Source organism: Canis lupus, chromosome 7, assembly GCF_011100685.1.
Source record: "Canis lupus familiaris isolate Mischka breed German Shepherd chromosome 7, alternate assembly UU_Cfam_GSD_1.0, whole genome shotgun sequence".
In the NCBI taxonomy this organism is placed as follows: Eukaryota; Metazoa; Chordata; class Mammalia; order Carnivora; family Canidae; genus Canis; species Canis lupus.
Window position 1 is genome coordinate 74546080 of NC_049228.1, and position 27110 is coordinate 74573189.

The 27110-nt window shown below is 40.4% G+C and overlaps 1 protein-coding gene across 8 annotated transcripts in view; it reads left to right on the forward strand.

Annotated features, from left to right (window-relative positions):
• PTPRM (protein tyrosine phosphatase receptor type M) overlaps positions 1 to 27110 on the forward strand; it is a 778989-nt gene that overhangs the window by 650629 nt on the left and 101250 nt on the right. For all 8 annotated transcript variants that reach the window (XM_038543828.1, XM_038543830.1, XM_038543829.1 and 5 more), the window contains one exon: positions 23757 to 23844. In XM_038543828.1, coding sequence (XP_038399756.1) covers positions 23757 to 23844 — 88 coding nt within the window. The remainder of the gene's footprint in view (positions 1 to 23756; positions 23845 to 27110) is intronic.

Genomic DNA, 27110 nt, shown 5'->3' on the forward strand with positions numbered 1-27110 from the left:
TGTTCACTAATGATTTTTGCATTTATGTCATGAGTGATACTAGTCCCTTAATTATCCTTCTATTTTCCTTTTTTACATTTTAGAATGAAAAGTATATGTACTTTTTTAAATCAATGGGATAGCACTCTGTATTTTTTTTTCTTTTGTAAGATTCAAATTATCTTTGGAAGTAGCCTGTGGCAGTGACTAGATCTGGCAATTTCCTCCTGTTAAAATTTTTAATTACTAGTTTTTCAATAGTCCCAGTTAATATTTTCATAGGAATTTGTGCATTTTGTCTAACTTTGTTATGTAGGCACATACGTGTTAATATTTTATTATCTTTCTAATTTGTCTGTACTCAGTTTCCTTTTTTCTTTTTTCATTATTAATGATGTTTATTCGCAACTTCTGTCTTTCTCACTTCTTGAATATTCTTGCCAGAGGTTTTTTAATTTTATTATTCACCTTTTCAGAGAAATAACCTTTGGCTTTGTTGATTTTGAATATTGCATTTTTAAAGATTCCTTCTATTCCCACTCTTTATTAATTTTCTTCTACTTTTTTTTTAGTTTCTTTTTTTAAATTCTTAAGTGGGGTTAACCACATTAACTTTAAAGCTTTCTTTTTTCTAATGTAAATATCTATTTACTCTTCATTCTTTCTCTCCATAAGAGTGAGTATGGTTATCATTGATTTTTGAGTGTTTAATTTTGTGATTTTCATCATCATTTCTTCTTTGACCATAAGTTACCTAGAGCATGTGAGTGTGTGTTTTATTTATCAGTGCATAGGAAAGTTTTATATTGCCTTCTTATTAGTGATTCCTAACTTAATTACACTATGAGCAGAGGAAATTCACGTTTGTGTACACTACTTAGAGCCTTACACATGGCTGACTTTCTTAACTATTTGTGTATTTTAACAACAGTGTTGAGTGCACTGTTCTCTATGGTCTTTAGATAAAGCTTTTTAAAAATTTTGGTGTTCAGAGTTTCTGTATACTTAACTAGCTTTTTGTCCATTTAATCTAACAGTTAGTGAAAGAGACATGTTAAAAGAGGTCATATATTTTCCAGCAAGTTATCAGGGAAAAACAAGTTTAGGATTGTCATCTCTTCCAGATGAATAGAACATTACATCATTAGGCTGCACTGCTATTTCTTTCATAATATTTTTATCTTATAGTTTATTTTGCCTAATTTCAATATAAATATGCCAATTTCCCTCTAATTAGTATTTTCCTATATATATTTTCAACCTCTCTATTTTAGTTGTCACTCATAGATAACACGTAGATGGATTTTATTATTTCAATGAAGTCTTACACTTTTACCTTTAAACTCTATTAATTTATCCCTTTGAACAGCTCTAATTTGTTGTGAATACTGGTATATATGTGAATTCATTTCTATCACCTTATGTTTGTTCTACTTTTTCTTCTTCTCTCCATTCACTCTTTTCTTTTTGCCTATTTTTAATTAATTATATTTTTGTCCTTCCATTTTTTTTCCTCTACTAATCTGGAAATTGTATACTCTCTTTAGTTTTATCAGTCATTATAGAAATTTTAGCATACACATTTAAATTTTACAATCTAAGATTAATTTAACCTTATCCTCATAGATATCTTTCTTCCTGTCTAAATATCTCATCATAAGGAAATTCCTGACAATCCAGAATTCCTGGGATTTGTAGCATCTACAAGGTAGTATTTCTTTAATTTGCTCATTCATGTATCAGCAGGTGTTTACTGTAGACCCTCAAAACGAGGCCCTGCAATTAAAAAGATGATGAAATATTGGTTTCCATCCTTAAAATCATCTCTTTTTGTTTTCTCTTCTATGAGTACCTAGGAACCCACGCAAGGCTGCATAACTTTCTTATGTCCTAAAATCATGTTTTCCACCTGGTTGTCACATAGTTCCAGTGGTTGTAGGGTTGCAGTGTTGCTTTTAACAACGTCAGCCATGCCTCCCTTGAACCTGGGCCTCTGCTATCCTTTGCTGTCATGTATTTCTTCTTCCATTATTGGAAATGCTTTCTGCCAGAGCCAGTCACTCCATTTCTCTCATCTGAGACCAGACCCCTGACCTCTTTGCCTTCTGGTTTTGCTCCTTGCCTTTCTACATAGAACGAACATATGAAATGGAGTGAACACCCCTGATTTTCTTTTATCAGGAAAGTTCCAGATCTCTCCAGTCTTGATCATTTGTGTGAGCATCTTGCCAGCTCAGTTTTCCTCAATGGTCACAAGGGTTTTGGAAACTGAAGTTATATGTTCCACTCTTTGTGCTCAGTCACCTCTTCTCTTCTGCCTCCCGGGGCTCAACATTCATCTTCTTTCTCGGTGCTGCCCCACAGCCTGGCCCACAGCCAGGCCCACAGTCTCCCACTGCAGCCCCCAGTCCTCCTCCTCTTCTTTCTACTTCTCAGGTCCTTGTCTAAAAACTTTCATGTCTAACAAGATCATCCCAGTGGAAACATATCCCCCATTGTCAGAGGTTAGGGGGAACCAGGAGCTACAGCAGCAATAGCTAGTGATGTGGGTCTGTCGTTTGTTGTGTTTGTAGTTCAAGGCTGCCTGAATTTAAGAACAATACAACTTGTACTGTAAGTCTGATGAGCAGAAAGGAGGAGAAAATGAAGCTGGATAAATGATTTAAAATGAAATGAAAAGTGCTTTGCTCAAGAGCCCTGTATGGTTTGCTCACTTTCCTCCTCCCTTCTGAAATTCCTCTGGATATTCTGTTAGCGCATGGTCCTATAAATGTTTCGTTTCAGCACCCAGTGCTTACATGGTGGGGCAGCTGGCCTGCTCCCAACGGGCCTGCAACCATTGTCACTGTGCTCAGAGCACCGATGCTGGCTGCCATTGCTTATTGTCGGGCAGCTCCCTGCTTTGTTGGGGAGTAAATCTTTCACAAGTCTTCAGTGGTTTATGCTTTGTGTACAGTCTTGATGTCCAATTTCCTTGTCCAAATTTTTGTTTATAGCCTGGCACAGGTCTCATTAATATTAGTGACCTCCTAACCATTTTAAAGAATATAGGGTAGGTTGGAGAACATGGAATTTGATCTATTTTGCACTAAATAAAAATTTTAAATTTATGTGTTTGAGTTCTAACCACAATTACTGCTTTGGTCAGATAACTTTGGTGCTCTTAAAAAATGCCAATATTTGACATCAGCGTTCTCATAAAATAAATAAATGATTCTTCATAATTGATTTTCCAAAGCTTTTCCCATGTGATTTTTTTTCAATAGTTTTCCCTCCAAAATTGTTTGAGTAGTGGCTGTCATGATTCTTGTGAACTGGCAATTATGTCAAAACAATTTAATCAGTGCTTGAGCTGTGCTGGCATTGCTCGTGGAAGACCATTTTTCAGTATGACATTCCTCTAAGCATTTGTTAAATAATTAGACCTATAAACATTTTTCCCACAAGGACCCTCAGAAGTACCATTAGACATTCAGAGCCTTGGAGACAGACTCTGGGTACCTCTGTAAGTGCCAGAACACCCTGTTAAGAAAGGTTGGAAAACTCAGAGCAAGGGTAGATGATAGTTTAGAAGTTCTCTGTCCTCAGGAAGCATTCCTGCAAGAGCTTGCATACATAACTAATCAAGGAAGAAAGAACACACTGGGATTTTGACTGACATCAGATGCTGTTCTAACATCTCATGTTGAAGGCTTACTAGTGGGGTCTCCCCTTAATTTATGGGACACGTGATTATCCTTCAGCCCACAATCATTGTGGAAAGCGTGTTTTTTCTGCAGTTTGCAACTGGTAGAAGCTATAACAGTGACTACATAAAAAATTAGTAGTAGATTTTAAAACTGTGATTAAATGGATAATACAAATCGGAGCATCCTCTTTCAGATATGTCCATTTGATTTATGAAGAGGTTAATAATAGGATTGTAATGGTTCCAAGAGTGTCTCTTGTGTTCAGACTTCTGCAGAAAAGCAAATATGAAAGCAGGTAGGTAGAGAAATGACTGATGTTTAGGCAAGGGATGAATGAAGGCAGAATGTCTTAAAATCTCAAACCGTCTCCCATCATCCTCTGGCATTGTGCTCTGGTTGCCCCTACTGGTTCACCTCTTAAAACCCTCCAACTCCTCATTTAGCAAAGGGGATTAATGTCTCCTTCAAAGGACTGTCGTGAGAATGGAATTTTGTGTACACACTTCAATGCATGCATAAATAGATTTTTTTTTTTACTGTTTCAAATTGGGTCCTTACATTCTTTTTTTATATAAATTTATTTTTTATTGGTGTTCAATTTGCCAACATATAGAATAACACCCAGTGCTCATCCCGTCAAGTGCCCACCTCAGTGCCCGTCACCCAGTCACCCCAACCCCCCGCCCACCTCCCCTTCCACCACCCCTAGTTCGTTTCCCAGAGTTAGGAGTCTCTCATGTTCTGTCTCCCTTTCTGATATTTCCCACTCATATTTTCTCCTTTCCCCTTTATTCCCTTTCACTATTTTTTATATTCCCCAAATGAATGAGACCATATAATGTTTGTCCTTCTCCGATTGACTTATTTCACTCAGCATTCCATTCTTGGGTCACTGCGAGAGCCACCTGGTCACGATCTCTAATTGAATCAGTTATTACACCACCACCAGGCTTTGCTGTCTTGAATAATATTTCACCCACCGAAATATACATTCCCTTGTGCTCAGAAACCTCCAGTGTGTGAAGCACTGGGTGGTTATGACCTCCTATCAGTAAGCTTTGCCCCACCTCTCCATATAGCCTTTTGTTCTGTAGTAAAAATCTTTCACTCAGGTCAGATCATCCCCTCCCTCTCCCTCACTCACTGTCATAGCTCCATCTTCGTAGCTGGCATTGCTTGCCTCTGCTTGGAACCCACTTCTGAATCCCTTCTCCCCTTCCATGTTCTTCCGGTTGGTTCTCCTAGGACCATCTCTGGACCATCTCTGTGAAGCCCTCCCTCACTCACCCATCAAGTCCTCACGGACCTCTCCTTTCTCCAAACCTTTACCACACGTGAGAGTCCGAGCCATGTAATTTGGCCTCTGTTTCCTGCTCTGTCCTGTTTGCTGTTTCATGAGTGTTATAGCTGAGCTGTGTCTGCCCCAAGGATGAAGCCTTCTCTTCTTTGGTGTGTTTCCACAGTGTCTAGCACTCTGCATAGCACCTTGTATGCACAGTGGTTGAATAATTAGGGTAAGGAACTCTTTACAGAATTGTCCTATGGTATGTCAATGTAGGCCCGAGATGCTGAAGTTTAACAATCTAATCATTATAGTTTCATGGTTTTAAAAATTATTAGAACCAGGTAGAGGTGAACATCTTCATGGTGGTAAAACTAATCAACCCTTTTATCATAATAGCAACTAACATGACCTGAGCATCAACTGTGGGCCAGGCACTGGGCCAAGCATTTCCTCACATAGAACTCCCCACACCCTCCTCACTATGGACATGGGGAATCCAAAGCCTAAATATTTCTGTCTCATACCTGTGTTGCAAAACTCATGAGAGGTGTGGAATTTGAACCCAGACAGCCGACTATAGAGCCCATGCCACCTTTTGGCTATAGCAAAGAAGTGAAATCTCCTTCATGGTCTCCCTCATACTCTGGACCTGTAAAATCTAAAAGGGTGGAGAAAATGAGACAGTTGTAAAAGGAGTTCTGTTTGCACCAGATACCCAGAATCCTCGGCAACCTTCTTTTAATTGTGAATGGCAGATCACAATTTCCTAAAATATAAACAAATAGCAGAAATGTTGGAAATTGTTTATTGACTGCATGACTATAGAATGTTGATGTAAGAATTTTTATCTTGCAAACTGACCTTGCTCTATTTGTTCTATATGTATATTTTTCACTTTATTTGAAAGTGTTGAAAGTCAGACTTGAGTATAGACTTGCTCTAGTCAACACCCAAGAGGCACCACGGAAGAAAGCTAAAGAGAGGGAGGTGGGTTCATCCTCTGGTACTGGCCACCAATGGGCGCATGTCCCACCCAAAACACGGTAACGCTGTTTTCCAGTAAGGGCAGTAAGTATGATCAAGTGAAGGAACAGTAGAAAGGAGACTTTGAAATTATTTGTCAATGTCTGATATGTAGAAATAAACATATTTCAAAAGGCAATCTCCCAATGATACGAACTCTCAGAATCTTACTAGTTAAAATCCCCAGGGTAAATGCAAAGCTTTAATTGATCAAGATTTGTAAAAGCTTGTTTTGTACACGTGTGTGCACTATGTGTGTGCATATGTGTTTTTGCATGTTTAAAGCTCTCGGCATGGCGAACTGGAAATATTCTACTGATTATCACAGGTGTGCTGCTGGAAGAGCTACAGCTTTTTAACTATTTTCTGTTTCTAGCACCGAAATGGCTTTTAAAGCATCCAGATAACGTGATTCAAATGGAAAAACTAGTATATTTTGTGTGCCTATAATTTCACATGAGTAGGAAGAAAAATAGAATATGAAAAGAAAATAACTATGGCAAAACATGAAGATGTTTGCAGGTGGAATTTTGGTTTCTCAATACAAAACATCTCATTTTGGCATTCTGAATGGATTGGACACACTATTTCCTTAGCTCTTTTTTGGCCAACGTCTTACATCTGCTCGGGTCATACCCCATACACAATCTGAGAAACCATGGATCTAATGAAAAAGAAAGTCCTGGAATCTTTGTAAAGATAAAATTTATACAGCAGCAGCCAGAGCTTCCTAAAAATGTTTATTTTGGGGAGCAGTGTAAAGCCAAACTACCTGCTATCTCCTGGGCTGAACTTTTGTCATATTTTACAGCAGCTAATTTCACGTGACTACACAGCTCTAACTAAGGATGTTGGAGGATAAAAAGGAAGAGCTGAAATGTACATCTTCAGTGTCCTTGCAGATCTGATAAACTGCTATCCTTCCCTCAGCTTATGCAAAACAGAAAGTGAAGAGGCCTATTGCAGAAAACTAAATTATACATCAAGTCATTAAACCTCAATCTTCACTTCTGATTGAGGGATGGCTGTAGTCGTCAGTGAGAGCAGAGGCAAAATGAAAAAATAAATAAATGAAAGACCTGATCACATTATACATTTCGGTGGAAATGTAATTGCTTATAAGTTCATTTGAAGTTCTTGGGTACGCATAAAAAAGCCGCTGAAAATAAGAAAGGGGCCATGCCACACAGTGTCCTGGTGAACTCTGTGTACGGCCCGTGGACGTGATGGACTCAGAGCTGGCCACTGGAGCTGCTGCTCAAACCTGTCTATCCTGATTAACCCCAGACCCTCCCATCTGCTGAGATGTTTGCTCACTTTCTTGACCTGGTTTTCTGCCCAGAGATGTGTTTATGTAGATAACATACATTGTTGACTCTTTTCAAAGGGTTTTTTTTTTTTATAAATGTGTCTACATAGACCAACTCTTTAGGAAAGTTGTGAAATTGCCTTTTTCAAAGATCATATATACAGGAAAATGTTCCCATCTGTCAAGGATGATCTAAATGTGAGCATTTTATAAGGATGGCCATGCAGTAATGACCTCTCTTGGGTCATCTTCTGCTACTAGGGATCTGAAGTGGAAAAGGCGGCACATGCAAGACTTCATAGCTTTGAGGCCCGACATGGCAGACGGAGCTGGAGAAAGAAGGAAGGCCCTTCTCTGACCCTTAATTAACTGCTAAGACCCTGCAGATTGCTGCTGGCTCTTCAGCATCCCCATGTAGTTCTTAATTAATTCTAGCTGCCGGAGTAGCCCACTGTATATCATTACAAAATAAGCCCTACCTGAGGAGCGAGTTAATAGCCATGGTAAGCCAACAGACCACATTGCCTTTCATTTGACGCTGTGTGTTGACGGCTGTGGCAGTAGGGTGTGTCTGCCTCTGTGAGTAGGTCTCTTTTAATCAACATGTCACAGGATTGTAGTATTGAGAAAGTATTGTTGCTTGCATGAACCATGGCTTGACTAAGAAATCAGTGATAACAACCCCCCCCACCAAGATTAAGACTACAAATGTTCACTAGGAAGAGGATGTTCAGAGAAGGAGAAATTGCATGTGCATATCCAGCACTGAATGTCAGCCTGCAGAGGGAGAGCTGTGTCTGCCAGAACCAGGCATTCTCAGTTTCCTGCACTGAGGTGACTTATCTTCCCAAAACCTCCACTTGCTTTATTCCCACCCAGTGGGCACCAAACCAGCCTCAGCATGACAATTGACTTTCTAGGTAGTGTGCCCCACTGCACATGGCACTGTGGGCATAACAGACACTCAGAAAGAGAATATCCCCATTGTAAACTAGTACAGTGGCATTCTGGGTTACACATCGGAGTCACTTCAGTTAATATCTGTGCATCCATAACCGGGAACAGTTCATGTCTAAGTATGCTGAGTGTACTAGAATGTTAGGGCTGTCATCACAAAATACCACTGGCTTAAACAACAGATACTTATTTTCTCACAACTCTGAAAGCTGTAAGTCCAAGGTCAAGGTGCCAGAAGAGTTGGTTTCCTCTGAGGCATGCAAGTGGCCACCCTCTTGATGCCTCTTCATATGGCCATCCCTCAGTAAAAATGTCCTCTTATTCTAAGGACCCCAGTCATATTGAATCAGGACTCACCCATCTGACTTTATTTTAAATTAACTACCTTTTTGTATTATAAGCAAAATAAGCCTGTCAGAGAGAGAAAAAAAAATATATGATTTCACTCATATGCAGAATTTAAGAAAGAAAATGGATGAACATTAGGGAGAGGGAGAAAAGAAAGAGGGAAACAAATCATGAGAGACTTTTCACTATAGAGAACAAACTGAGGGTTGATGGAGGGAGATGGGGGGGATGGCCTAAATAAATGGATGATGGGCATTAAGGAGCACTTAATGATGCTTGATGATAATGAGCACTGGGTGTTAAATGTAAATGATGAACCACTGCTCTACTCCTGAAACCAAAAGAGAACTGTGTGTCAACTAACTAGAATTTAAACAAACAAATAAATAAATAAAATAACTACCTCTTTAATGGCCCTGCCTCCAAATATAGTCACACTCAGAAGTGCTGGGAATTAGGGCTTCACATTTCTTATTCAGGAAATTTGAGAGATCTTGAAATGTGAGACCAATCCAAGGAGATTTCCCTGAGAGGTTGGACCAGGGAATCATCTGGCAAGTACTGGCCATCAATCCCATCGATCCCTATCACTTGAGCTGTCCAGTATGGTAACTACTAGCCACATGTGGCTATTTAAATCTAAATTAAATTAAGTTTAATTTAAAATTCATTTCCTCAGGCACCCTGGCCTCATTGCAAGTGCTCAATAACCATAAGTGGCTGGTGGTCCTTGTACTGAATAGCACAAATGTAGTACATTTCTATCATCACAGAACCACGGTGACCTTCTACATCTGGAAATGCCGTGCTCATTGGCTATAGTAGTCATTAAGGAAACCCTGCAACCAGCGTCCTACAGCCCCCTGCTTTGTACCCAGCTCTATGCTATGTGGGTTAAAAGTGAGGACATAGACCCTCTCTTCAGGCAACACATAATCTAACTGTGGCAACAAAACATTACATATCAAATCTGTAAATAAAACTTAAATGGCACCTACTAATAGATGCAATAGAATTTTGGAGGAAAAAAAATGAACATCATTGAAGTCTGAGAAGAAAATCCTTCAAAGGAGTAGGTTTGAGCTGAGTGACAGCTCATCAACTTTTCAAGGCAAGGCAAGGAGAGCAAGCCCCCCCCCCCCAGAGCAACAGCGTGTCCCCCAGAATCGGAACGTTGGAAATGACAACAACTGTTAATATGCCCTTATCTTGGACCTACAGTAATGTTACTTTCAATGTCTTCCTATTAAGTTAGCTGAGCTTCTTTGCTTCTCTTGTTCCTTCCTCAGCCTTTCCTGTCATTCATTAGTACAACCTTGGGCTCTTGCATATCCTGCAGAGCCACAAAGATTTTCTTCATTCTCCCATCTGCCCCTAGAACTGCTCTGTCCTTCTCGCCCACAGTCGGATGTGTGCTGCAGGGATTGCAGTCATGACTGCCGCATCAATGGAGCACGGCCCCTCCTAGAAGGTCAGCACTCCGTGGCCACTAGCCATTTGTAGCATTGAGCACTCTCAGCATGGCTAGGGTGACTGAGGCCTGGGCGGCAAGGCTAGAACCACTTTGGGTTATTTAGGGAATTTGGCTGAGCCATAATCCAAGAAATCAGCAATGTTTTAAGGAAGAGTGATATTATTATGGATAATAATAATAATGCATGAGAGGCTCTGGGTAAAGCACCTACAATAGTATTTAGAACGTAGCAAGTATGCTGCACTTGTTGTCTTATGCTATTATTAATGTCATCTGGTCTATTCCTACTATTATCTGTTGTTCTTATTGATACTATGGAATTGATAGTTTATTGTGATTTCATTAGGAGAATTCTTACGTGATCAAAATCTTTTGAGCCGAAGAGTCTTCTTTATTACGCATCTTGGCAAAAATTCAGATCCCCTTTCAGGAATTTTCTTTGCTGAATCAACAGTGTCTGGATATTGTGTGAAAGTTCTGTTTTATGATGGAGCTGGAAAGAGGTCCTCCAAGGGCATTAGATCTTTGTTGTTTGCATTTCAAAACTGACCCTCAAATTTACTTTTATTTACTTTCGACCCTCTTGCCTTCTCTAAAATATTTGAAGGCAGTACTTCTAATTCAGGAAGCATATTATTCTCAGTTCAATCTCAAACCTTATAGGCCTAAATAAAAAAATTGAACTATGTGCCCCCAAGGTTTTAATCTAATATCCAGTTCCTTGAATTAGGGCCAACTCTTCATTTTTTTCAAGTGTCAGCAGATTGTAAATACAACTTTTGGCTACTTTCTTTTAGCATCTGACCTTGATTCACTTACACTAATTGTTGTCCTCTCAGCAGATTGTGATTCTTAAAAGCAACAACAACAAAAACTGTGGTATAAAACATTAGAGGAATTTTTCAGAATTCTGAGTGCAGTGCCCTCCAGGTGAACTGTGCCTTCTCAGTATTACTCTTAATCATTGTTGTGCAGGGCCAGTGGCCAATGGGATACGCAGAAAGTTGCACAGTCATGCTGGTCCACTCGCTGGTGGCCGATTGAATTACATTTTACCCTAAAGTATCCATTTGAACTGGCCTGTCACTGAGCGGGATTTCCAAATCTGGGTAGGGTGTGCCCTGGGTTTGACTAGGGTGGGGCAGTGCCCTAAGCAATAAGCAGGTCAGCACAAGGCCGGTGCAGCACAAAATAGTCCTGCTCTGCTTGTCCAGGGGTAGGGGATTTTGTTAAATTTCCTGGGTCCCACAATCATGATGGTGATTTATTTAAAATTAGATACGAGCATATAATTTTTAAAAAACTTTTTAAAGAACCAGCCTCAAAAATAATTAAACTCAAATTAATGATGTAGGACTCTTCCAATTTGTCATTGTCACCTTTGATTCATTAATAATTAGGCAGCTGCCCCTACCTGGTGGAGAGATGCTCAGTGCTGAGGATGTGTAGAGACTCAGTCTTCCCCATGGGGCTCATGGTCAGGTTAGAGACAGCCGACCATGCTCTGGTGCCCTGTACATTTCTGTGAAAGTTCTACAAGTTATATGCATTATACTGATAACATGACAGTTGTATGGCACTTTATATGCGTGAGCTCCTTACATGTTCTTTTAACCGAAATCCATTGGTTTTAATATTAAAAGCCATCCTGTTAAATAATTTAAACTGTTAGAATATTCCTATTGTGTAAATTAAAAATCAAATTCAGTAGCTAACCTGTGGTCACATTAGGTATCAGTCAGAGCTGGGATTTCAACCCGTCTTCTTGTACTAGATCCCATGCTCTCTCCTCTTCTGTTTCCTGTGTGGTGCACCAGGATTGCTGGTGAGTTCAGAGTTCTCCCCAAGCATGAGATGCAAACAGCCAATGATGTACAATGTGACTTTCTAGAAGGCCTACCTTACAGCACCGAATTACAGGGTGGGCAAGTGATTACCTGTCCAGTTCGTTCTTTGGTCCTGATTCATCAGTGAGCTTTGATTTGGGGCTAGCATGTCTTCTGCATCTCTCTCACCCAAAGAAGACTCAGAACACATCCGAGCAGTATTGCCAGGCTGGAATTAACACCACTTGTTTTGTTTTCATTACTTACTTCTATTATCTTTACCTGCTTCAAGTGTCTTGGTTTTTTCCATTTGCCGTAATGATAGGAAGTTTCATTTCCAAATAAATGTATTTAAATGTACAAGCATTAAATTTAAATCCTTAAATAAATTAGAGGAAAGAGGGATGGGGTGAGGGAAGCAGTGAAGGTGGTACACAGAGACGCAGATTGCTAAGAACTTGCAGATTGTGGCTGGTTCCTCCCCGCAGCATCGCTTGCCTTCCAGATTTTTGTTTCATCTTTCCCTTCACCCACTTGCAACTTCATGAGATGATTAGTTAGTCGGGAGTACATTCCGATAAACAAAGCATCCCACCCAAGGTCTGTGGTAAGACGGGTGTAACCAATAACATTCTATCTCATTCTATCTGTTTTGAGTGATGAAGTAGTTCTTTCAGGATTCCCCATGGAGGCTGTGAGTGGCTCTGTCACTCAGGGCAGGGGATGAGGAGTGGTGGTCAGGAACTTGTAGAAATTTCTGCCATGCCAGGATTTCCGTTCTGTGCCTGGCACAGGCTCATTGTTTTAAACTTTGTTTAGAATCTCTTCCTCCTACCCATAGTAGTCTAGGGCTGAAAGTAAAGACTTGCCTCACAAGAAGTAGTCTGTGGACCTCTAAAGTGATGGTGTGTCCAGTCTTCAATAAGAAATGATGTTTGGCGATTGACTTATTTACTATATGTTGTCAAAGAGAATTTAAAAAATAAAAATAAAAAATAAAATAAAAAATAAAATAAAAAAAAGAGAGAATTTAAATTTTTTTAAAAATGTAAAAAAATCAAAAGAAATAAAAAATAAAAACAAATGGTGTTTGGCGAAACATCAGCCAATAAAGGAAAACAGCTAGGACTCTAATTTCATAATGGGCTATAATTTTCCATAAAAATGTTTGCTTTTAAGAGTACAAATTGAACTTTTGACAGTGCAAATTGAAATGCAATTATTCTTCCCTAAAATATTGAAAAGTTAGTTCTAACCTTGATTTCCAAATTTCTAAATTCTCCCTTCTAAATTTTTTATCTTTAATCTTCATGACTTTAGATACTGCAGGAAGAGCCTGGGAATTGTGCTGATAGATTTTATAAATTAATAGATGTCAAAAGAGAGCCACAAACGTCTCATTAAAATTTCTTTTTTTCTGCTACGCTTATTCATTTCCAAGCCTGTCATGTCTAAAAATGTATCCTTGGATTTTTAGTCACATTTGATGGAGTCTATGTGCTGTGATTTCTGAGGTGAGCACATTTTAAAACTCACAGCTTTCCAAGAAACTCCATGGGAAAGATGTTTGACTTTTTTTTAAGACAGGGAGCAAGAACAAAGCAATAATCGCCCCACTTCTATGTACATTATAGAATCAGTGGAGGAAAAATATAGACCCACTAGAGGGGGAAAAAATACAAAGGATTATTGTCAGGGTGACAGGTGCCAAAAATGGCAGCAAAGTCAGTAAGAATTTATTGTCATCAAAGCCTGAAGCTTTAATATTAGAACCTGGGCAGTAGCAGCTAGTGCTCTGATTGAGCACTTACTGTACACTAGATGTGTTGCACACACGGAGTCTCCCCCTTGTGACTGCTATGCTGTCAGTAGGGAGGCCTGGCTGGGTATTCACATAGGAGAGTGCCAGGTGCCCAGGTGTGTTTTTAAAAACTCACTCTGGAAGAAATGTATAAACAGGTCGGTGGTGAAGCACCCAGATAGGAACTTACTGCTGCAATAATACAGGCAAGAGACAAATAGAACTCAACTTTTCTATCTCAGAAACAAAGGAGCAGCTATATGGCTAAAAAAGCATCTATTTGTTCTCTAGATGTTTTAAAGATTCCTTTTTCCCAAAAGGGACTCTTGCTCATCTCTGAAGATCAGGGTGCTTTTAGACCAGGCTCCCTGACAAATCATTCTTTCAAGGCAGGTGCAGAGGAAATTACAGCTCTGGAGAAGTATTAACATCTCAAACCCTGGCAAGATCTGCATCAGAGAGGAAATGAAAATTGCTCTCTCTGGACTGTGGGTGGCAATCCTGGAGGAAGGACTCAAACCTAGAGTGATTTAGAGAAACTATGAAGCAGTTGAATCAGATGCTTTCACCTGCTTTTAAAATAAAGCTGTCCTCTTGTTGGTGCTGTTTGTGAAGGGCACTCACTGGCATCGCTCTTTTGATACCCCATCCAATGACTGTGGCATCCTCGGACTTGCCGGGGCAATGCAGTGAGGACAGGGCCAAGTCCCAGTTCCAGAGTCTTTGCAAAATTGATTAATCTCATGATCTCCCCCATGATCAAGAGATAGGCAATGCCCAACTCAAAGAAGTAAACTTTGACCAAGTTTTAGATACTGGAATAAACAGTGTTATGAACCCCTTATGGTACAGCCCTCCTGTCATGCCAGTCTCCACTGCATGTGCACAGCATAGGCCCTATCAGGACCATCTAGAAAGTTCACCTGCAGAAGCAGCCTTGGAGTTTCAAACTAAGGAATGTCTTCTCATGGTCAGCCGTTGACAGCCCCCCTAAGGCACAAGTGCCAGGGAACCAGAGACTCCCCAAAACTCTGAACACTCTCTGCAGTATCAGTGGGTATGAGCTTCATCATGTGTGTAGAACAGGCATCTGTCCCTGAGGAGGCAACTGACATGGGGGAAAGGTGTCTGGGCCCTGCTGAGAATGCAGACCTTTGTCATTAAGTGCTCTTCCAGGGAACAAAGAGAAGAGGGATGCAGGCCACAAAGGGTTGAATATCCCTGAGCAGCTACACTCTGCCTCTTAAAATCAATGCAAGACTGGAACTCGCCCTAAATACATCAGAATAGCCTCCCTTTTATCTTATTTTATTTTTCCTTCCCTTCCTGAACTATGTTCATCTGTTTTGTTTCTTAAATTCCACATATGAGTAAAATCATATGATATTTGTCTTTCTCCAACTGACTTATTTTGCTCAGCATAATACACGCCAGTTCCATCCACGTTGCTGCAGATAGCAAGATTTTATGCTTTTTGATGGCTGAGTAATATTCCACTGTTCCACTGTTTGTATATATCACATCTTCCTTATCCAGGCTTCCTTATCCAGTTGATGGACATTTGGGCTCTTTCTGTAATTTGGCTATTGCTGATAATACTGCTATAAACATTGGGGTGCATGTGCCTCTTCGAATCAGCACTTTTGCATCCTTTGGATAGACACCTGGTAGTGTAAGTGCTGGGTCATAGGGTAATTCTATTTTTAACTCTTTGTGGAAACTCCATACTGTTTTCCAGAGTGGCTGCACCAGTTTGCATTCCCACCTGCAGTGCAAGAGGGTTCCTCTTTCTCCACAATTCTGCTAACATCTGTTTTCTGAATTGTTGATTTAGCCATTCCAACTGGTATGAGGTAGTATAGATTTGTATTTCCCTGATGATGAGTGACTCTGAGCATTTTTTCATGTGTCTCTTAGCCAAAATAGCCCCCCTTTTAAAACCACATGACCATGTGTCAGTCTCTATAGCACTATGGGATATTGGACCCATCCATGGAATGAATGTTCAGAAACAGCCAGTACTGCCCAGTTACCATTTTTACCACTTTTCCTCCATCACTCAGCTGAAGACTATTTGTCTTTCTGGCCACTTGATCAGTGGTTTTCAGATTTTTTTCTGCTTCAGTGCACTAGAGAGATGTGTCACATCATTAGTGGGAGCTTACTACTGCAGTATTCTGAAGGTGGAAAGAAAGGGAACTTTGAAATTGGGCACATTGAAAGAAAAGCAGGTAGATTGAGGGTCCCTCCAGAGTGTGCACAGCTTCACATTCCTGGGAACTCACTGTACAGATAGGATGGAGCTGTGTGTAATCGAATGAACTTCTTCCATAAAAAAGTGGAAACTAGAAATGCTTGATGGCTTATGACCCACAGCCAGAGTGACTTCAGAAAGCTGAGTGCACGGGGCAATGCAGTGGGCACAGAGCCACGTGTTCTCCGCCAACATTGTGGCCATGAGGGAGCAGCCCAGAGCTCAAAAGATGGTCTGGCATCCAGGCCCTAGTTTCTGTTTACCGATTACCTGATCTCAGGCAAGCCACATCATGCCTTTGATCCTAAATTCCTTCATCTATGCAATAGGAATATGAAGACTTACTTGAGAGATCGTCAAAAACCCCATAAGCATATATTTTTCAACAGGAAGTATATGACTGTGAAAATTCACTCATTCAGAGCAATATTCAGCAGAATGAAAAACATGCTCTAAAACCCAACCAAATGTCAGAGGGGCAGGGAGGTTGTTTCTGGGCATGAAAACATCGTATAATATTTTCAGGCTGCAAACCTCAATTCTGTTATCAAAAGAGAAAGAGATGTGAGGTAAATAAATACAATATGACTATTGGCAGGATCATCACACGCCTGGATCATCCTGCAAAATAGAAAAATTCTGCAAAATTGGGAATTGGACAAAGTTTCAGTAAAACATGGCCATTGGAAGTACTGAGATCGATTAGCAGCCTTCTTTAAAAATACCAAGAAATGTTCATATTTAGATTTCAGTCGGTTTAGACATAGTCTGTGCATCTGGATTCTGGCTTCTGCCCTGCCCCCCACACCTTTTTCCCGTAATGCGTCACATGCTCCTTCTGGCTGCCTCTGTCCAGGACACTGGCTAATGACAGTCACCAAAGACCATAGGGGGGCAGATCTTGGGGCCACCTTCCCATCAGCACTCCATTCTAGGGCCCATCAGGCAATTTTAGGTGTCTTCAGCTGCCTTAGTACAATAACAATAAATAGTTTATATGGCCCTAATAAAATGCAGTGCCTGGAAGAACCAGAAGTATATGCAGAAAACAAAGAAAGTTCAGAGACTTTGCAATGCCCCAGCGAGTTCATCTTCTGTCTTTCAGGGTGATGGCTTCAATCATCTTATGTACCCAGTTTTATTCATACGAGAAAGGGAGGAAAAATTCTATTTCAGAAGCTTCTAAAAAAACTTTGACCCTGCACTGCCTGAAAACATCCTGTACATTATGTGCAGCCTTGACCTGCATCCTTTTCTTCCTGGCAGCTTTTCTCTTGAATAGGATTTTTTTTCTCTCCTTTTTAATATCTAGGAGCTGTGGCATTTGTAACAGACTGCATCATTTTGGAGTAACGTTCTCTCAAGGTGGGCAACCAAGATGGATAATTATATCCTGTGGAAAATGATAGTGGTGTGTGGGCTAGGGAAGGAGGTTATTGGATCACAAAAACATGTTTCCCATTCAGAAAAAAATGACTGTATGTGGGATGTTCAATTTCCTTCTGCTCTGCGCCCATGGAGAGCCCAGCATCTTAAAGTGGAAAAGTCATTGGTATTCACTGGAGCTTGCCTGGTTTCATTTTTATTGTTTCTGAGACTTATTACTCTTTCAGAGTGGTTCCCAGGTTTGCTGCCTTTTCTCAGTATATATGAGCTAAGGTAGTCCGAGGAAACACTTTAATTACCTTTTAAGTAGAGTCAAAGCATAAGTATATTTATGAAAATTCTAACAGAAGGTGCAGTGAGACCATTAACTTAAATCCCCAAAATACATAAAGTGTTTTTTCATAATAAAAAGTCCAACGTTGGCATGTTAAATTGTATATTAAAAATCTGCATATTAAAAATCCACACTAAGCATTAAATATTGCCTAAATGTCCATATTGTATTTTAAATTCCTCTTATAGAAAGTGTCCTGGGAGCATGGGCTGTCATTGTCTGTCTCCCAAGCTTGTCCTTATGTGGCTGCCCAAAGGATAAGAAGTCATTGGTTGCTACAGGATGATTTTAGCTGTGTTCTTCTTCCCTTGCCCATCACTTTGTCTCTCATTGGACCTCTTTTGCAAAAGCATGCCTGTGCTTTGCTTGAACTTGATTTTAGCCAATCTGCTTATAACCATCAAGCAGAAATTATAAGATGAGAGATGAATGAGTTAAAGGTTGTACTTCAACTTGACTATAAGGGTTTGTCTCAGACAAACATTTCAGGGAAACGTGAGGGGCAGTAAGCAGAGAACCCCCAAACAGATGCCAGACATTGACGTGTGCTTAGGAATCCTCTGGTTCCTTCAAGGATCAGAGTTCTTTTTTTTTTTTTAAACCTATCATGTATTACTAATTTCAGAGGTAGAGTTCAGGGATTTATCAATTGCATATAACACCCAGTTCTCATTCCATCACATGCCCTCTTTAATGCCCATCACGAGTTACCCCTGCAGCCCTCAGTTTGTTTCCTGTAATTAGTAGTCTTTATTATTTGTCTCCCTCTCTGATTTCCTCTTATTTTATTTTTCCCTCACTTCCTATGATCCTCGGTTTTGTTTCTTAAATTCCATCTATGGGGGATCCCTGGGTGGTTCAGCGGTTTGGCACCTGCCTTTGGCCCGGGGCGCGATCCTGGAGTCCCGGGATTGAGTCCCATGTCGGGCTCCCTGCATGGAGCCTGCTTCTCCCTCTGCTTGTGTCTCTGCCTCTCTCTCTCTCTCTCTCTCTCTCTCTCTGTCTATCATGAATAAATAAATAAATCTTTAAAAAAAATTTTTTAATTCCACCTATGAGTGAAATCACATGATAATTGTCTTTCTCTAATTGACTTATTTTGCTTAGCATGATATCTTCTAGTTCCATCCATGTCATTGCAAATGGCAAGATTTCATTTTTTGATGGCTGAGTAATATTCCATTGTACATATGTACCACATCTTTTTTATCAATTCATCTGTCGATGGACATCTGGGCTCCTTCCACAGTTTGGTTATTGTGGACATTGCATATATGAACATTGGGATGCAGGTGCCCCTTCAGACCACTATGTTTGTAAGGGACCAGAGTTCTATTTTCTCAGCACTAGGAGAATTCAAAACTTCATGGGCTTTACTTTAAAAAAATCTGATAGAAACAGCCCTTCTCTAGGTACCACATAAAGTATGTAGTGATTACTCACGTGCCAAAAAATTGGTTCAGAGTAGAATTCTTCTTAAAACATTCAGGCAATTTATATAATTTTTAAAGGCCACGTAAAACTTTTGACCTTCTTGAAGATTTAAAAAAAAATAAAAAAGATAGCTAAAGAACCTTGTCCAAAGAAGAAAATCCACAGAAGAAAGGCACATAAAATGTGTGTTGATTTTCTTAACTTATTAAAAAATATTTAAGTACCTATATGAGTTGATGGATGCTAACTAAACTTGCATCAGTAATCATTTCACAAGATATGTAATTCAAACCATTATGCTGTACTCCTTAAACTTACGTAATGCTGTATATCAAGTATATCTCAGTAAAACTGGAAAAAGAAAAAAATACTTAAAAGCCAAAAGTTATGTGAAATAGGACATAATAGAATGATTGCATAGTCAAATTACTTAATTTTCGTCAGATATGTTTCACTGATGGGCTTATCAGTGATTATCTGTCCATCTCGTAGTCTGCCAAAAAGGAAAGAAAGAGAAGTGGGTGACAGATAGTCAGAAAGGCTCAGTCTCTTGGGATAATGAGGAGTACAGGAAGCAAGTATATCTGCTGCCTCTGGAGTCACACAGCTGTCTGTGCCAGGCCTCCCTGTGGACCAGATAGCCTCGATGAACTGCCTTCCTGCTTTGGTGATTATTCTTGCTTAGAATTCCTAAACCAGGAAAGGAGGGGCTCACAGTGTGGCAGGCCAATGTAACATGTCACAGTTTCTGGGAATTCCCAATAGCTCTAGGGCTATAGATAAAATTTTATTTTCTAACTAGAAATTTAAACAGATAATGTATGCTAACAAAAAGCTCTAACATTTAAAACTGGGTCCATAATAGAAAATAAAAAATAATAATAATCACCATAACAAAAGGAAACAAAAGCCAAATTAGTCAATCTAGAAAGCTCTTTTTTCCTCTCTCTGTGCTCCGCATAGGTACATTACTTATTTTCCAAGCCAAAGATAAGGACATGTGTTTCTAATAATTGCAAATGTATTCATGAGGAGTTGGCTATATATTAGAAGCTGAACTGTTCCAGAAAATGCAAGACCTGGTCACAATGTCCATAGGGAGTCAGGTAACTATGGATGGTACTCGTCATTTCATCCTTTCCTTGGAGCAATTCTTTTTGTTATGTTTTGTTTTGCTTTTAAGAAAAAATACAATCTGCCACTTAAAACTAATTCACATAATTCCTGGATAGGGAATTGGGGAGGCTTATGGCAAGAATACCCTCCCACTTCTGCTCTCCGGCTAATGCTTCCCTGCCACGATCACGTTATCCTATGAGATAAGAAAATTTCCTGTTTTGTAAAAGTAATTAACAGTTAAATGAAGTTTACTTGACATCTTTTATATTCTCTTGTTGTAATCCTTCATTTAGAGACAAGGAGATGTGATCGGGTGTGGAAAGCAATCGTTGGCCCCGTCTATTTAAGTAGGTTTAACACTGGTTCTCCTTGAAAGTCTTGGTCAGGGGAGGTGTAGTACAGAAGTGGATCAAGAGTCAAAAAACACTGAGGTCTGACCCAGGCCCAGGTGTTAGGAGTTGGTTGCATTCTCTCTACATCTCATGTCCCTCTGCTTTTAGAGCAGGGAGGCATCCCTCCATGCTGGACCGACCAATCTCATGAGCTTTAGTTGAGACAGTGGACTTGTTCATTCCGAAGCACTTAGTAAGTGCACTGCAGCAAGTGTTTGGAGTCAGATAGTGCTTGGGCCCCACCTTGTGAAAACATGCCATGAGCTACGTGCCTGAGCTCAGTGACAGGGGATCATTATTGTTTCATCATTGGATTCTGTCTGTTTCCTGGTCACCAGTTACATGGAAACAATGAGATTAAAATAACTGTTTGTAAAAGCAAGGGCTATCATGGAACATCTGGGGGTCTCAGTAGGTTGAGTGTCCAACTCTTGGTTCTGACTCAGGTCATGATCCGAGGGTCATGAGATAGAGCCCTGGGTCAGGCTCCACACTCAGCAGGATGTCTGCTGGAGCCTCTCTCTCTCTCTCTCTCTCTCTCTCTAAAAATAAATCAACAGATCTTTAAAAATAAATAAACATTTTAAATAAATAAAATAAGTCAAAACAAGGGCTATTGTATTGGAAGACCTGAGGTTGTCATAAATGCTAAGAAACAGCTGCGATGTGCATACCATCTCCATAGGAGAGCATCTTATCAGGAAGGGAAGAGATTCATGTGGCTTTGCCTCAGGTGACCTGGGAGCATTATCTTTACTAGTTGTACCAGTGCCTCTCCCCCAGTCTACTGTTGATACTCCTCTTTCTCACACACTTACCCATGCACACACACACACACACACACATGAGCGTGCGTGTGCACACATACACACGTGCCCTGTGATCATGCTCACCAAGGGCCATAGATTCTCTTAGAAGACTTAAAGGTCCCCCACAGAGGCTATTCCCTTCTTCATCTTCCTACAAAAAACAAAACCTGGAAACCTTTAGATGGGTAGAAAAGGCAGAGGGAATTGAAATTGGCAATTACATCACGACACACTCAAAGTGGAATTAAATTGTTATGAGGGCAGTCAGATAAAAGTTATTACTCAACTGTAAAATAATTGTCATTTATAGAGTAACAAAGACACTATTCAGAAAAAGAGTATGACTCTAAAAGCCCTGAAGCTATTTTTAAATGCATATTTCATAACAGAATAGAAGTTACATGTCTGAATAAATCCTTCATCATATGATGGTCTTGTTCTTGAGGGAATTAACTAGTGATTTTTACTGCTAGTATTTCTGTTGACTTAATTTATTAATAACCTGGAAATGTTTTTCCTTATATTTGCCCTGCATCGTGCAGTATTTACCCTTCAATTGACTCTATTAATAGAACTGTAATTGAACTGTAGATATATAGTACATCTGATCTTGGTCTGCCACCACATTTTTTAGAAATGATAAATATAATGCACAAACTATTATGGTAATTAGGTGTCAAGGATGATTGTGACTCGGGTACCTTAAATTAAGACAGGCCATTTAAAACTGTAACACTTCTGGTCACAGTGTTATTTTTTTGCTCTCGTATGTCATAAAATGGGGGGTCCTCCTGCTTTCTTGCATGAAGGGACTGGTGCTGGGACAGGGTTCTCTTCCAGCCACTCTCCGATGGGCACTGAGATATCCCTATACAGTAACAGCAGGATCAACACACATCAGGTCATGGAAAAGGCATGGACTTCACAAACTGTAATAGGCAGATTGTCCAGGTATTTGAGCCCCTTGCACACTTGAGCTGTACAAGTAAAACTTCATTTTGAGACCATCACCAAACACCGTGATGGCTCATTCACGTAATAACTAATTACTGGATTCCTCCCATGAGGCATAGGCTCCACACAAACAACAGTGACAAGCACACAGTCCCTGTAGAGTCTCAGGGTCTGGTGGCAGAGACACTGAAATGAGCCGAGCACCATCCACAGCGTGGTCAGGTCTGTGCAGCATGCCAGCGGGGGATGCTCCCTTGTGGAGTCTGTAAACAGATGCTGTACTCACGGCAGCAGCAGCCATGAGGTTTAACTAATAGGCCAAACTGGACCCATAGAAAAGGGATAATAAATAGGTTCTGTTAAACCTCAGACTAATCACTGAATATCAGTAATGGCCAAGATGGCCCAACACTCCAAGAGAGACAGGAATTGGGAGCTTCGGTTAGAAAAGAACTTGAAATGCCATCCTGGGTGTGTTTGAGGGTGTGAGTTCCTAACACCATGTTCTCTGGCCCTGAAGCATCTCAGAATGGTGCTCTCTTCATCAGCTATACCTTTATGTTTTCTTTCTCTTCCTCTTCTTTCCCAGTTGATACCAAGAAGTATAAGAGTAGCTGTGGCAAAGACAAGAAATCAGTTTGACTAACTGCTTCTTGCTTCCATCCTTCTTCCTGTTGCCTTTTATATGCTTGGCTACACAAGGATAGAAGGGAATGTGAACTAAAGTGGAAATAAAAGTCCCAGATTTTTTTTCACTTGTCAACTGATACCAAAGGACATTTTCATTTTAACTGAAACAGAAAAAATATATATCTGACTAATAACATGAAGATTAAAGATCCTGGGCATAGTAATGCCAAATCCTTAAATAAATGGACATCTAAGCTCCATTAGAAATGAAGAGAAAACTCTGGCAGAATTTATTACAGGATTTTAGCCTTGAAGGCATGAAGTCATAGTTTCCCCCACCTTCACAGTTTTAACCAAAAATAACATTCTTTCAGTTAGCAGTTGTGAGGAAAAAACAGTATCTTTGTATCTCTTAAGAGAATATTGAAAAATGGCAATATGATTAAGAAATTGAGAGACATGTTAATTTTTTCTGTATTTAATTAAAGTAGGATAGCATGAACACCACCATTTTAATGGATTGTATGATAAATTATGGGCTCACTCTTCAGCCCCCATCTGTGTGTGTGATATATTAAGTAAAGGAAAACAAAAAGCAAAACAAGGTATTTAATCCATCCTCTCATTCCTGTGAACATCCTTCTCCCTTCTTGACCTTTGCTGTACATTTCTTAAAAACATCCTCCATCGTTAAGATCCTGTGTTTACCGCACCGAATTGTAATTCTTTGTGTCACTTTTCTCTTTCTTCCAGAGCTTCTTTGAAGGGCAGTCTGCACCATGGGACTCCGCCAAGAAAGATGAGAACAGAATGAAGAACAGATATGGGAATATCATTGCATGTAAGTGTTGACAGTGTAATTGTGCTGTGGTATAACTTTCTTTTCTTAGCATCTGCTAAGATTGACCACCAGCCTCACGCGGTAAGAATTTACAGTGCAATTACCACCTTCATCCTTCTGGAAAAGCCAGTGTTATGCTCGTATTAAAGAAAGGGAAAACTACCTAAATACCCCCACTACGTCAATGTGTCTTGCTGTGGGGCTAGTTTTACTTTCAGATTTAAGGTTTGGGTAACACAGGTAATGCTAAAATGCTGAGAAAGAAAATGCATTTTAGGAGTAAACATAATAGTCCTAATGTTTCCCAGCTGCTACATGAGAATGAATAGAAATAATGATGTGCAACACTCCTTAATGCAAGGAGCTCAGAGTTCTCAGCAAGCATTAACTCATTAATCCTCCAGACACTTGGGTTAGGTAGGTCAGTAATAGCCCCATTTTAAAGACAGGAAACTGAAACTCAGAAGTTAAATGATAGTCCCCATATCACAACACTCATTAGCAAAAGAGTGAGGATTGTATCTCAGAAATTCCCAGTTCCTGGGAAGCTGAATGCTACCAATCCATAATGCCTTGGACGGTTTTTAAATCGAGCCCAACCTCATTAATGTTCTGTAACGATGCTGAGACGCATGGTAGATTGATGAGCCTCCTTCTCCCAGGGCTGGAGCCATCCATCCCCTGCGCTAAACTGCTCCAAGTCACACAGGACTGCCCCAAGGTGCTGACAGGTACTAACAGAATTAATACCACTTCTGAAGATACATAAATTCAAACAAACAAACAAACAATGCAGGAATAGAGCTGGAGAGCTTGTAGCTCATCATGTAGCTGTTGAGAGAACACGCTGGAAATGTTGGGGTAGTCCAGGGAACGATGTATTAGCTTTATTGATTGTGAAAGTGCAGTGAAATTTTATTTGTCCAAGTTAACATTTCTTGGAAGGACAGGAGACACTGCCAATAGAAGTTTCGGTGATTGTAGAAGTGTTCTGAGTCTACATTCTCTGAAACAGTAGCCACCTGCCACATGAGCACTTGAAATGTGGCTGATGCCACTAATGAACTGAGATTGAAATTGTATTAGACTATAATTATTTTGAATCTAAATAGTACCTGAGACTTGTGTCTCCCACTGTTGGACAGTGCAGATCAACAGTGTGTTTTATCGTGAAAAAAGGAGGGGGTGGGGTTTACACATAAAAGGAACGAACCATCCCGACTGAACATGAGCATGCCCTGTTCTCCCTCTGACCGCTCCTAAGTCCCCACCACTGGTTTTGCAGGTGACAAGTTCTAGCTTCGAGTGTTTTTTCTGTTCAGTTACTTAGTGCTTTGAGTGGTAATATCAGAGTCTCCGTTAGGCAGAAGATGCTTCCCTAAGATCTAAGGCTTCGTTGCCCCTGGGTGGATTCAGTCAACGCTTACGGAGCACCCAGCACCAGGCCCACAGTGAGGATTCCAAGATGACAGGGATGGTGTGCTCACCTTCAGGACAGGGTGACGCAGGCAGGTAACAGAGCACTGTGACGCCGGTACCAGGAGATGACACAGTGCTGGGCTGGAGCTGCGTGTGCAAAGCCATCAGATTAGGGAGGGGAAATGTGACTTCCTGCCAGAGAGTGGTCATGGGAAGAATGGGTTGACCAATATAGATCCTTCCAAGTTCCTTCATATTCTCTGGGAGCAGCTAAAGCTTTGCACTTAGAAGAATCCAGATTTCTCATAATGGCTTAAAGGGTCCCAGGAGCTCTCTTAGCACTGCAGCCAGCTCCAAGGGGGTTTCACAAGGTACAATGGAGAGTTCTCAATATGCCCTGGGCCTCCCTCCATACCAGGTAGAAGGAGATGGTGGTGGGCCTTTGACCTGCAGTCCCCGTAATATCCCAGATGTGGGCCCCTGCTGTGCACACAGAAGGCAGTGTCAAAGAGTGTGATTACCATTCATTGTCCCCTTGCTCAGAATGAGTGCTGAGGGGAACAGGATGTCAGAGGACATTTAATTATAGTCCAGGTCCCCTGTTCTAGCCTAGGGGACCACTGGCTGGAGGGCAGGGGCTAGCACACTGGAACATAGAGTAGGCAGGGAAACAGAACAAAAGATAAGCGTGGACTAAACTACCTCCCAACATCATTGAAATAAAAATTTATACTGTCTTTTTTTGGAAGGCATTGAAAAGCCACAAATCCTAAACAAACATAAAATATTTTAATTCTACTATGTGCTGTTCTCCTTTTCAAATTGAGGCACAGAGAGACAAAATAATGTGCCTGTGATCTCATGAAGAGGTAGTCATCCTTTTGTGATGTAAAAAAATATTTTTCTCTAATTTAATTGCTTAGGAAAGTTTGTTTTTATAGACCTAGGTAGAGGGATGGCCCCTCCAGGCACACGCGAGAATGGCCTACATTGATTGCTTTCTTTCTGTGAAAAGTCTGTAGGCTGTCCATGACATTACAAGTAGATTCTCTCCTATAAAATTCTGTTCAGCTTCCAGAAGCCCCACCCACCTTGTCTCTGCCTTGACTTTCTGGATATTGGGTGTGTAGCTGTTTTCCATAGAAACGTTGAATCTCATTCCTCTACCTGATTTCTTCCCATGGCTGGACTGAGAATGTGTGGTCAGATAGACAAATAATTTATGCCTTCATTGAACAGATATTTACTGATCGCATCCTGTTTGTGAGACACCACACTAGGCATTGATACAGAAGGATGATTAAACACAATCGGGCATGAAGAACAGATGGTGCTGGGACAGCTTCTCATTTCTACCACCCAGAGCACACTTCTACCACCACCATCATCATCTTCAGCCCTCAAGACCCCACACCTAGGACCGATGATTTTATACCCACCTGTGTAGACAGTGACTGTTCCAGGACGTTACAGTCTAGGGGCCAGAGCAGAGCAAGATATGCGTGAACGGATTGGAGAAAGGTACACTAGTGAGGGGTGAGCTAAAGAGGAAAGACCTTTTGGGCAGAAGAGAAGAACACAGGATTTGGAGCTAGCTGACGGAGTTGAGGTCTTGGCCTCACCATATACTAATTGAGTGACCTTGGGTCAGTCATGAACATTCTCAATGTCAGTTTCAGAATTTCATCTATTATGGAAACAAACTTAAATGTGACATAAAAGAACACTGATTGTTGTCACATCTTCTCTTCTTCATTTTTCCTGTGTTGTTCTTTACTCTTCAGCTTAGAAGATTCTGTAGGTTATCTAAAAATTTTTTTAAAAATCAGCATTTGGGGGGTGCCCAA